Raw genomic sequence first — 13504 nt, 5'->3', positions numbered from 1 at the left:
TGGAAGTACATTCAGCCCTATAAGTACATAACAATAAGCTGAAGTAGTACAGTCCACAGGTTTATGACCTCAGTGAGAACATGACTGGATTAAAATATGATAGAATGCTGGAAACTAGTTTTTATATGATTGAAAAATTGTAGTACAAAAGTCCTACCTTAAAACTAAAAGCAGAATCTTATTACCCACACTGCAGCTTCTGTGGCACACACAGAAGAACTGTAAAAGTTATGCTGGCATCTAGCTACATAGACTCCCTGCCCCCCATACCATTTCACCCAAATCAGATACATGTGGAATTAGGAATCTGAGCATTGCTTCAAATGTTCTTTATATTGTGCACCTGAATGCTCAGCCTCCCCCTCAACCTCCACACAGCAGCACCAATACCCTATTTTGAGCTACCCTAGCTCCAACAAAGGAAAAGCATTAGTTCCCACGACCCACCCCCAGAGTGAAACACGGAAGCAGAAGCAGCTTGCATTTTACCACTTGGAACTTGCTAGCTTGGGTGCCTACCTGCAAGTGAATTTACTTGATAGCAAGCACCTGTATGAGCCATTTCTAAGAAAAAGCTTGTTGGGGACGCAGTTCCTAATGCAATGTCACTCCACACCTTACTAGAAACATTGCAAGAGAAGTGAGTAGTACACTTCCCAGTCATTAACCTGGAAAACACAGCTGGTACAAACACATTCTTAGGTTTGAAATTAACATCAACAATGCCCTCAATATTAAAATTACTTGTATCAACACGTAGAGGGATCAAACTTACAATATTCATGACACTCAAAATGTAATGTTCAATATCTTTGCGACCATGGTATCCCACCATCATTTTGTCTGCTACTACCAACGTCTCCACAAAACGTTCAGTGCTTATTGATCTCTTCAGTCGATGATGACTACTTAATGTGTGATTACTTGGAAGTAAAGTTGGAAAAGCAAGGGTATTGTTCAACCACCAAGGTTTACTGTTTCCTGTGAGGTCTTCTAGGAATCAAAACAATTAGTGACATCAAGTGGAGTGCTATATTAACATCTTCATGTACATCTGTTTTATATTTATAGTCTCTTCAAAATTCTTCAAGAGTTTTTGTTGTAATGTGAGCACTATCTTTTAATAAACATTATACATCTTAATTTTTCCTTAGAAGATATCAGACAGCCTGCTTCAATATTAAAAGCTGTATTTGCACTAAGCCTTTTCAGATATTGTCTTTTACGTTGTCACATATCACTTCTACTAAAAGCGAGGAAGATTGCATGAACATACAAATTTATTCATCACTCACCAATGTGATAGATGTCCACAATGAATTGCAGGACTTACACATGGTTAAACATGTGTTCACAGTCTGAGCAATCAGGGGAAGTCCAAATTTTGCAGACCAGAATATGAGATTGACTGAAATTTTGAATATATTTCTAACCAATCACAAAGCAGGATACAAATAGGTTCTTGCTTCAAGTGAATAAAAAGTAGAGCCATAGTAGAAGAAAAGGAGGAGAAAAATCTAATTTGATCATATAAGTATGCCCAAAGTTTCATATGGGCTCAAATATTCTGCTATGAATAAGTTTTATACTTCAGCTAAACCATAAGTTTATTATTTCATGCCTCCTCAAATTTGAACCAGAAATAAAAACACAAACATGAATGCAAAAATTAGTATATATAAAATAGTGCATTTATAATATTAACTTATTTCTAATTTATTTTTAATAGGGCCTTACCCCCACTGCACCCTGATTATTTTGTGAGAGCATCAGTACTGAAATAACTTTTATTGTGCTGTATCTGGAGAAACACAAGTAAAAGTTGGGGGGGGGATGACTCCTTGCCCCTCCCAATCTCCCTGAAAAATATCTCTTGATTGGGGAATGCCCAAAATCTGGCAGAACCAGATTTGTGACTGTTCCCCTTTCTACTTGTGTTTCTCTGGATCCAACACATTGAAATGACCAACTGTTTTTACACCAGTTACAAAATGTCTCTAGCTTTATTGTTTATTAAATTGTTTAACTATTATTTACAGTGAAATAGGAATACCTTGAATCTTGTTGTGACAAATATTATACTATTGAGGAATTTCCTATACATTTTGATATATTTTAAGTTCTTATGATTAGATGAAAAATATTTGGAAACAATTACACTATCAGTAAAGGCATCAGGAAGTGTTATTTTAAGAACTATATTCTATGATGTAAAGGCAGTGTAGCATTTAGGTAAGCACATGGTTTTCATGGATAGCACAATGGGTCACCTCTTCCATTTACTCTGTTGCTTGGAGCCAGTTTCATCCCCCATACCATGGCAGCAGCAATCAGTGGCATTACTGCAGCAGAATTAAGAAAAAAGTCCAGGAGAGGCAGCCATATCTCTAAGTGTTCCAAACATTACACAAGAAGCAAATTGTAGGAAGAACTGCTCTAGGAATATTAAGGGGCAGAAGAAGGCTGCGCATCTCCCCAAGATGCCAAATTGGTAGCAGTGGCACATGCAGTACAGCAGGGATCACCAACATGGTGCTCACAGGCATACATGTCCCCAATGAGCCCTTCCACAGCATTTACAGGGACCCTCCCCCACTACAATTAAGCTTGAAAGAAGCATTCTGTAGTAGCTAATTGGCCAGGTTGCAATGTGTGCTTGGTTGTAGGGTATGTGTGGTGCCCAGAACAACATCTTCAGTTTGAAAATGTGCCCGCGAACCCAAAAGAGTTTGCAAGCCTTACAGTATGGCCATAGCACAAGGGATTGTTCTCAGTCTTTGCCTTAAAGACACTGGGTCTCATGCAACACTGCAGCTCCACTGATGCAAGGCTCTTCAGGGTGCCCCATGGAACTTCCTCTTCCTACCCTGTCCCCTCCAGCCCCTACCCTGCACCCTCAAAATCAGCTTGGGGGTTGGAATTGGGGTTGGGAGAGGAAACAAAATGCCATTGCAATGGCAGGAGCCCACAGGTGCAGCATTGCATAAAACCCAATATGTTCTAAATCTTAGCCTGGAAAAATAATATAAAATCATAAATGCCAAAGATAGATGGTTCCTTTGAAAGAAAACAGAAATTGTCTTGATATTTTATCAAAGAAAGGAAATGAACGCATTACTGTCATTGTAACTTATTTACCTGAGAGACCACAATGAGTATAATCATAGAAGAGTTGGTGGTACATTGCAGACTTTTTGTAAATAACATGAGGATGACCACTTTCGTAACTAAAATGATTGGACTTTTCGGATACATTTCTTAGAGGCTCAATAAAATACTCTTCATCTTCTGTAGCAATAACACCGTGCTTAATAGAAGGAAGAAAAAATAATGTATATAAGTTATCCGGCATCAAAAAATACAAGGCCAAAGCCATTTCTGTAGAAAATATTTAATTTGCAGTTCACAACTGGACTTAACTGTCAGGGGTCCTTTACCTTTACCTTTTAGGGATTAACAAGTCCTATTCCTATGCAGGAATTCAATTATAGCTTGCACAATGTACACTTAAGTCCATCTCTCAATGAATTTGATTCTACTAATTTCAGTCTCTTTCCAAAACACAATATAAATAAAAATAATAATGATATCCAACTAATATGTACCCAGAATAGACCTCTGAAATCAGTGAACTTCAGCTAATTAACTCCATTTATTTCAGCGGATGTACTGTATGATTAGTTTAGCTGGCTATCATTCATATAATACTGAAGCTACAGGTGTTAAAAATATGCACAAATAAAGAGTGCAATTCTACCTCAACTGTTGGTGATGAAGTTAGGATAAAGTGGACATGGCTGTGTGCTGGCCTTCATTTACAGGAGGCTCCTACTGCAGCGTTGGAAAGTGCAGCAGATGAACACTACCACCAGTAGTTTTCCTACCAATAATAGCCAGCACAGCGCCCCAAAATGGCACATTACAAGGTGGGTGCACTATGGATGCACTGAATTGTCTTGAGAGAAGTGTGGTCTTCAACCGCTGCACTAGTCTGGTGCTGGCAGAGCAGAAGAAAAAAGAATGGCACCCAACCTCTGCCCCTGCCAGCACAAGCCAGAACTTCAGATGCAATGGTTTGCCTTACTGCTCTCACCCAAGTGTTAAGTTTTTTCTGCATGCTGTGCTTCCTGAATTTGTGAGTAGGCCCAGACTTAGTCATGCTTAGCACAGGTCCTCTGAAATTGATGGTAAAGGTAAAGGGACGCCTGACCATTAGGTCCAGTCGTGGCTGACTCTGGGGTTGCAGCGCTCATCTCGCTTTATTGGCCGAGGGAGCTGGTGTACAACTTCCAGGTCATGTGGCCATCTTGACTAAGCCGCTTCTGGCGAACCAGAGCAGCGCACAGAAACGCCGTTTACCTTCCCGCTGAAGCGGTACCTATTTATCTACTTGCACTTTGACATGCTTTCGAATTGCTAGGTTGGCAGGAGCAGGGACCGAGCAATGGGAGCTCACCCCATCACAGGGATTCGAACCCCTGATCTTTTGATCGGCAAGTCCTAGGCTCTGTGGTTTAACCCACAGCACCACCTGCATCCCAAAATTGGTGGTACTTAGTCCTAATTGATTTCAGGGGATCTAGACTAATCATGTCTATGTTTGGCTCCAACCCTATGTGTATACAATTAAGATTAAGAGTAAACCCTCACACATTTCTCTAAATAATATTCTTACGTGGAGAAATGTTGTGCACACCTCCTTGGGAAAACATGCAGGAAATAATAACATTGCTGTTCTAACATATGTAATTAACATTTAAAGCTGCTCTCAATAAATATATTCATCTAGATTTATATAGTTGTGGTGACAAAGCAAGAAGTCTCAGTGCAAATTATGTAAAATTATAAAAACAAAAAGTCATGCTTGAATATAGTTATACTCATAACAATTACACCCAAACAAAATTGTTCCAGTCAAACCATTCGGAGTAAAACTTCAACCAATGACACACAGCTGTTGTAGTGGCACATATTGTAATACAAATGGTTAATATCACATTATGCACTAAAAAATACATTTTAAATTACAAGATTGAGTCAAAGCAATTATTATTGAAAGATTCTGTTTTTATCCAGATGCTGAAACCTAACACTACACACGACCTTCATGTAAGCAAAGACCAATAAAATGTATTCATGCTATTTATATTGCTCGTAAAAACATTTTAAATACGAGCCACCAACTCTGAGCAGATTAGCAGATCATCAAAATGCAGGAAGAACTCCCACACAGTTTCCACAGTAAACTCATAATTAATCTAAACTTGCAATAATACCAAGAGACTTGCTATTTTGCAGTAAACAAAGCTGTTTACCTGTAAGCTGTGGTTCTTTGAGTGGATATTCAACACAGACATATGGGAATGTACTATCACAGTCTATCACAGGCAAGATCTTCTGGATAAATCCACAACATGAGTGTTTTTGACTTGCCCATTAACAGTAGATTCCCATATATGTGGAAAAGAAGTAGCGCCAGTGCCATCCCACTATGTTCTATTCACAGACAGTTGCAGATGGCATAAATAACAGAAAAGCCCCATGATAAGTTCATGACTTCTGCAGCTACTGTAGAAATGTGTGCGACTGCAGATAATACTTTGTGTAACTGCCTACCAGGAAAAATTGCAGGTAACTGGAAGGTCAGTCTGGTGCAATGAAACTTCTTTAGCTAAAGCAATAGTTCCCAAACTCCTCCCCCTCCCCCTCCCACGGAACACTTGAAAATAGCCGAGGCTTTTGGTGGACCAGTTAATGATTTTCTGCCTGTTGTAGAAATTGTAATGTGCTGTGCCACAGGCTGTATGATTTTTTAATCTTATTTTTACAGACACGCCATGGGCCACCTGAATAAAGCTCACATACCAGTCTGGGAACCCCTGAGCTAAAGTAAGGGATAACAACACTGTATTAAAACTATTGAAGGTGGCAGATGGCCAGAAGTTCAAAAGGATTTCCCATCAAGGAAGTAAAAGAGTTGGGCTCCAATAAACAACCCTCATCTGTGAATGTTAACTAAACCTCTGAGAATGCTGATTATCCTAGCTTGTGGTGGAAGGTAAAATGAAGTCCAGAGCTTAAAGGTCTTTACACCCCCGACTTATTAAAATATCTCAGGTTGTGTCTAGCCTCCCTGCTTAATCTAATACTTCCTGTCTATTCATTGACCATTAAAATCAACACTATTAGTAGAGAAAAACATTATAATATCTAATTTTGCTTCTAGCAAACAAGTATAAAATTCTGACTGGAATTATTTGCTTGATCCTACATTCATTTGCTAGCTTAGTAGCCTATAGGAAGCAGAACATAATATTATTTGATTCTGGTTTTCCAAACACTTTTCTTCTTTTGAGATCAAAAGTGGCAACAAGCATAGTCATCAAATTTGTAAAGCATTTTAAAAATTAACTGCAATTGTTAAATAATTTACTACAATGTAAAATTCCATTTATCGTATTGGCCCGAATATATGACGCATCCGCAAATAAGCCACACCTTTAAAATTCAAGGCTTTTTTGCGGGTGCAGCCCACCTCCCAGCACTACCGCCCTGAACAGGGGGCGCGGGGGTGGCTGGCACCAGTGTTCGCTTCGAAGCGTGCCCACCTCCCAGCACTCCCTCCCCAAGCTGGAGCTGACTGCCCGGGGCAGTAGTGCTGGGAGGCGGGCATGCAGCGTGGCTCAAAATCGAGCGCCAGCTTGGGGACATTACCATTCAGGGCAGTAGTGTCAGGAGGCGGGTGTGCAGCACTCGGTTCCAAATATAAGCCACACTTTTACTTCCCAGTCGGAATTTGAGGGGAAAGTGTGGCTTATATTCGGGCCAATACAGTATTTCAATAGAACTTATTCAAAGGATGGCAGCTTTGAAAGTGCACCTTTTTCATATGTTTGAATGCTACAAACTTTTAAAATTGGCTTCCATGCCTCTAAATGCGGTTGTGGTATTATCATCATCATTACTATTACTATTATTACTACTACTACTACAGTGGTACCTCGGGATGCGAACGGGATCCGTTCCAGAGCCCCGTTCGCATCCCGAACAGAAGACAAGACGCGACAGCATGTCTGTGCGTGCGCGGGTTGCGTTTCACCGCTTCTGCGCATGACGTCATTTTGACCGTCTGCAAATGCGCAAGCGGCGAAACCCGGAAGTAACGCGCTCTGTTACTTCCGGGTCGCCGCGGAGCGCAACCTAAAAGCGCTCAACCTGAAGCGTATTTATCCCAAGGTATGACTGTACTGCTATTGCAAAGGGGAATGGAAAAGAAATGAACTGGCGAGTTCCCACCATCCTGCTCCCAGTGGTGGCACCTCTCCTCCCACTGTCACCACAGGGATGGGTCTCTGCAGAACTATTTTGCCCTTCAGGGGAGTTGAGAAGAAGCAATTACAGCTTCTTCTAACAAACAGTTATCTTTATTCCTTATTGATTTAATCAATTATTCCTTATTGATTTAATCAATCTATCAACTGCTTAATATAAAAAGGTTTTACAAAGTAAAAAAACCATAAAATAACAAAGCTAAAATGTAGAAATGTCAATAAAAATCCAGAATCCAAATACTAGAAAAACAATGAGCAGTGCAATGTTGATACTAAAAGTCAAGAAATGCCCAAACATTTCATTGTAGCTTTCTTCTAAAAATCAGTGCTTATTTTTGTCACCATCTTACGTAAACTATTTTGGGAAGTCTATTTGATAAGCAGTATACAAATACCTTAAACAAACACTTTAATAAGTGAATGAGGACAAACTCATGAGAGACACCCAGCTCTACGTTGCTATTACCTAAAATATCTTCAGTAATAAATAAAATGACATTTTCCATGTCCAACTTGTATTCTTTATAACTTTATCAGCACTGCCATGCAGATTTTTTTTTTTTAAAAAACCACTATTTGCCTATGCTGCCTTATGAGTGGAGAATATACAATTCCTCTCACATTCCAACTGTTCTCTCACTATGGTGAGATGTTATTTAATACAAATACAGGTTTCGGTTCACAGAGTGAAAAAATGAGGTTTAGGTTTACAATCCTACGCACATCTACATAGGAGTTACGTTTTGTGGAAACATATATAGGATTATTCATCTCACCCTTATGCTAGACATAGGCCTAGCCTAAAAAAACCAAAAACTTGTACCATTTTTAATAGGCATCTGGGACAACTCCTTTTTTCCTATGCACTTCATGTCATGAGAAAGTACTATTCTTTGCTAACTACTGACTTTTAAAGATGACTTCATCTATTACATGTATGTACCAATCAATGGCCTCCACATTCTCTTTCCAGACAATTCTCTGACAGCTTCTTGAAGCCTCCATTATGTGTAGTTAATACATTCTAGAACAGCCTACCAATAAAATAAAATAAATTCTAAAGTTGGTCATTCAAATTGTAATTTCTAGTTTCCACAGCATAAACCTGCTTCTATGTGTTGGAGGATGGGGGTGGGTGAGGGGCAAAATGACGTTAGCTTAGTCTTCTTTTGGTGAAACATTGTACTTTTCTCATTTGTTAAGAGCCATTATAGATTTTCTCCTTTATACCCTTTTCCCTTTGAAAAGTAAAATAGCCTCTCAATGTTTAAGTTCCCCACCCCAGCTTTTCAAGTGCTAAAAGTAATTTTAGTAGCAGTGGTGGGGAGTTCAGTAAATGAATTCCAAGGATTAATATTATCCTCACAATATGACAGTTAGCAGGTTTCAAATTCTCGCCCATCCCCCCACCTGCTTGAAGCACCCACAGTATGCAGGATGAAGGATTGGCAGTTATTGCCTCAAAGGCAGCTCTCATGTATTTACATTATGTAGAGTTCTGAGGGCCTGTTTATAAATATATATGAAGAGATATATAGGGTAGTTAATTTGTTTTTTAACAAAAAGGATGCATAGAGAGCCCATGTACCCCAGTTCAGGAAGGTCTACCTCAAGCTGAATGCTTCTGGTCTTCAGAAGTGGCAATTTTACTTAGCCCCTGAGATAGCTTTGGGTGACAAAGGATTGTGTGAGCATACTTTCCCCTTGGGATGCTAATGGATAAAAATGTACTATTTGTTTTTTGTTTTTCTAGCCACTCGCTCCCTTTTTTCATGCATGCACAGGCCACACACTAGTGAGTCAAGAGGCCAGTTATACTCAATCTCACAGTATTAACCGCTGAAATCAACCACACCAGGACTGTCTGTGGCTAGGAACACAACGAAATCTGAAGTAATGTATAAATTTCAGCATCTCACTGTACCAGTTTTACAAAACAACCGTTTTAATTCATCTCTCGTACCTCAGAGACATGACAATATTAATAACCAAAGTCGGGATATTCACAATCAGCCAAAATAAATGAAAGGAATGAGAATCTAAGAGTAACCGGTAGCACTGTTTTAAAATAATTGGTTACCTCAGTCAGCTTAAGTCAGTTTCTGAGCTGGCTCCTCCAGCACCAATAATAATAATTATTTATTATTTCTACCCCACCCATCTGACTGGGTTTACCTAGCCACTCTGGAAGTCTTTCAACAGAACATTAAAAACAGAACAAAACTTCAAACATTAAAAACTTAAAGTCGGATAGTTGTTTATTTCCTTGGCATCTGATGGGAGGGCGTTCCACAGGGCAGGCACCACTACCGAGAAGGCCCTCTTCCTGAATAAGAATAATTTATTAATAATAATAATTTATTAGGCTCCAATTCAGTGGTAAAGATCATGTACTCCTGGGGGAAAGTGGTGGGACAAGCAGAAGTCTGGATGGGCCCTCATTTCTTCAAAAGAAAGAGTGTACCATTTCGCTTGCCTAGTATATGCCTGATGTGTGAGCTCTCTGGAACTGGCAGTCTTTAGAACTGGGCTACAAGATCAGACTTTTTTTGTGTGTGTGCTTTCTCCTCTTCCCTTCCAAACCTAACTATAACAGATTATCCAGGTCCTGGTCTTTCCATAGTTCTGTAAGGACTGTAAATCACAGTCTGTTGATCCTGTTGTGAGGAGTTACTACCTGCTTGTGAGTAGTGATAGAGAAAGCTAAAGAAAGCTGTGTCCCTGCTGACTGACCTTGCAGGCAAACAAGGGCCAATTCAGCAGACACATGCCCATTTCCAACACCGAGGAATTCCAATCATTAATCCTATTTCTAGAAAGTTAATGAGACCTTGTGACACCTAAGTGCAACTGATACCCAGTTATGGCTGGTGTCTCTATGTAGAATAGAGAAACAATCTCCACATATCATAGATGGTACACTTTAAGATTTACTACAGTGATGAATAGTGTGTTGGTTTCCAAACATGGTGTGCTCTTTCATAATTTTGTAACCGACTACTCTACAGTTATTTTTAGGCTTGAATTATAGTACAACTGTACATGTCTTTTTCCATATAAGACTTACTGCTAAAACAACCCAGAATCCAATCAACAGCTGGACAGCTTACAAAAGTACTGTGTAGGCTTGGACTGTACACCTTTTGCTATGACTTATCACAATTGATACTGCAATGGTTCTGCTTCCTCCATATTCTTCACATTTGTCAACCAAGAGGATTTTCTCCAACTGGTTAATCAGATGGGCTAACATTAGAAAATTGTACTTTTAAGTACTTAGTGTTTTCTTAAGAAGTTTAAACTATCCTACCCACTAAAAGATACACTTTTATTCCTGTTAAACTTATTTCATGTTATAATCATTACATAATCAAAAAGCCACTACAGTACCTGCGCTGGACAGTTGTCTAAATTAGATGTCAATGCAAATTTCTAAAACCGATTACAATTTCTGTCCACTAATTAGAAGTTGTTGTTTTTTGAATGGTATTTTCAACTATAGGTTTTTGTTTGTTTTATTTGCACCATGTATGCTTTTTGCTCATGCAATGCAGGCATTTCATAGGAACATAGGATGCTTGCCATACACTGAGTCAGTCCATCTAGTTCACTATTTTCTGCACTGACTGGTAGTAGCTCTCCAGATTACAAACAGGAGTCTCTCCCAGGAGATGCTGAGTTTGGAACCCGGAGCCTCCTGTATACAAAACATATACTCTACCACTAAGATATGGCTTTCCCCAGAGTTTGTGGGATTATTGCATTTTCAGAGTACTGAAGCAGCAGTCTTCATGTTGTTCTTCCCCCAGAATTGCCAGAAAATCCCTTGCCATCTGTTCTGGGGTTTTCTCCAATGTTCCAGAGCAGATGGGGGGGGGGGCATGGGGAGCACATGAGGAGAGGAGAGAGGGGAAGTTCTGTTGTGCAAGGGGAAGACCTTGTGCAAATGGAACAGCTATGTTGGATACCACTCTGCTTGCTTATTCCCTGTGACACCAGCAACAAATGAAGTGGTGTTACTGAGAAGCGTGGTTTAACTGAAATGCCTCAAAACTATGTGCTTATTTCGGCTTTGCTCTGGGCAATGAGTGCAATGCCAATGCACATAAATCAAAAGAAGCAGAGGTGGTTTAAAGCAGGCTTCCTCAACCTTGGCCCTCCAGATGTTTTTGGCCTACAACTCCCATGATCCCTTGCTAGCAGGACCCGTGGTCAGGGATGATGGGAATTGTAGTCTCAAAACATCTGGAGGGCCAAGGTTGAGAAAGCCTGGTTTAATCCAATCCTCCTTTCATAGCAGCAAGTCATGGATGATACTGAACCTTTGCATTATCTGCAACATAACTGCAAGCCTAATTAGTTCCCACAGCCATTGCAATATCTAATGCAAGCCTATCTCTTAGCCTCCATTTGGCCATTAATTAACAAAAGGGCTTGCTTCAGCGAGCATCTTCCTCCAGAACTGGATTAAATTTCCTAGAAGTTTCCAGCTTTCCCCACAGTGAACCCCTCAGTCATCTGGTGTGAGTTCTGATTAGCTATTGACTCTCTGTGACTGTCTTGCAACTATGCAACAAGAAGACTATATTGGAAGGCCTGCTCACAGCTACTACCTGTGTCCTTTGTCATTTAATGACGCAGCCAGCCCTGTCCTAATGGAATCACCCTTTGTGTTAGAGCTAACATCCATCAGGAGCCTCTTCCCTATAGACAGCCCTCAAGCCCCCCTGTTCAAACATATGCCCATTATATGGCCATAATCCAAATAGTAGTAGTAGTAGTAGTAGTAGTAGTAGTAATAATAATAATAATAATAGCGTGAACGGAGAGATGCTGTAAATTTAAAGACTCAAGAATACCAACATGCTAGAATACATAACGTGAACTTACCAGACCGTTGCAGTTGCTTAACGCTACTTTAGTTGTACCATGCTGGCCATGTAAATATCCCGTGTAATGACAGTTGTCTAAAAAGTCATGTTTCCACTGAGGCCCGTCTTTCCCCCAGTATTCTACTGTGAAGTGTTTGGAGACCAAATCTGTGTTGAGAGTCAGGTTTAAATGAAAGTGCTTGCCATAGGCAGAAAGTTTAAAAAATAATTTAGATACTGCCAGTTCTTGGTCATAATGTTCAGTACTCCTCTTCTTTCTCCTGGAGGGCTTAGTATTTTTCACAGTAAAGCTGAGGAAGGCTCCATTATGATCAACCCTTATTGGGATTGTTAGTTGGTAGTGTTCAAGGTAAGACAGGAATTCCTCTTTGAAACCGCATGGTAAATCAGTCCAAGAAATGGCCATAAAAGAGAAGAAAATATAACAGGACACAAGAAGGAGTAGTACATTATCCACATTTTGCTATATCCAAGCACCATCAAAATTCATGTTCATGTGAACATATTAATACACAAAATGACTTTACTAAAGAAAATACCCACTTTCTAACAGAAAAAAAGTATTAATCTGTTCTTAAAATATACATTCCACTCATCCATATTATGTTAGCTAAATGTCTGGCCTATTCCATGATTTGCCTATTTCATGATGTGCCATTTGAAAAATATAAGTAAATATCTACCTATCTATCTATCTATCAGCAATAGAAAAAATGATTAGTATGGAAAGAATCATGTTGTAAATGTCAAAGGGTACAGTTCAATACCAGTGAGCTCCACTAATTTTAAAAGAGCACAAGCTGGGTTAGTGCCCTGATTCAACAATCAGATAAGGATGCACAAGCTTCAGTCCATGCGCTCCCACTGCCAGAAAGGATTCCTATTTTAACTTGCATTGAAGAAGTAGGCCTATACCGGCTGCTATTTCCATTTAAATTAATGGGAGAACTTGCACAAAGTGGTACTGAAGATATATATTGCAGTGCACACAGGGCCCTAGATTTCAGCATGTAGATTTCACATTTTTAATGAACAGGCAAAAAGCAAGAACTTTATTTATTTTTTTGTTCTAAATAAATTACTTCAGTTACTTCAACAATATTTTAATTTGGTAATTTCTTTATTATGAAGTAATACATTAAAATACTGACTTTTCAATTTGCTAATGGAGTCTAATGTGTTAACAGCTATACACAATGCTTAAATAATAAAATTAAAAGCGTATATTCCAATTTTACTCCCACAGAGAATAACTAAAATGTTTACACCATAAATCCTTTG

General features: G+C 39.3%; 1 protein-coding gene across 16 annotated transcripts in view; it reads right to left on the bottom strand.

Moving 5' to 3' along the window:
• ADAMTS6 (ADAM metallopeptidase with thrombospondin type 1 motif 6) overlaps window positions 1-13504 on the bottom strand; it is a 124191-nt gene that overhangs the window by 97532 nt on the left and 13155 nt on the right. For 6 of the 16 annotated variants that reach the window (XR_013843513.1, XM_079995346.1, XM_079995357.1 and 3 more), the window contains exons 3-5: window positions 12222-12589; window positions 3139-3307; window positions 776-993 (exon numbers count right to left, since the gene is read on the bottom strand). Coding sequence is in view for 15 of the 16 variants with exons in the window: in XM_079995346.1 (XP_079851472.1) it covers window positions 776-993; window positions 3139-3307; window positions 12222-12589 (755 nt within the window). In the remaining variant the exon portion in view is untranslated. The other 10 variants (XM_079995356.1, XM_079995351.1, XM_079995353.1 and 7 more) reach the window with 10 other exon arrangements.

This window comes from Podarcis cretensis (assembly GCF_951804945.1).
Source record: "Podarcis cretensis genome assembly, chromosome: 11".
In the NCBI taxonomy this organism is placed as follows: Eukaryota; Metazoa; Chordata; class Lepidosauria; order Squamata; family Lacertidae; genus Podarcis; species Podarcis cretensis.
This window is presented reverse-complemented; position numbering and strand designations above follow the sequence as displayed.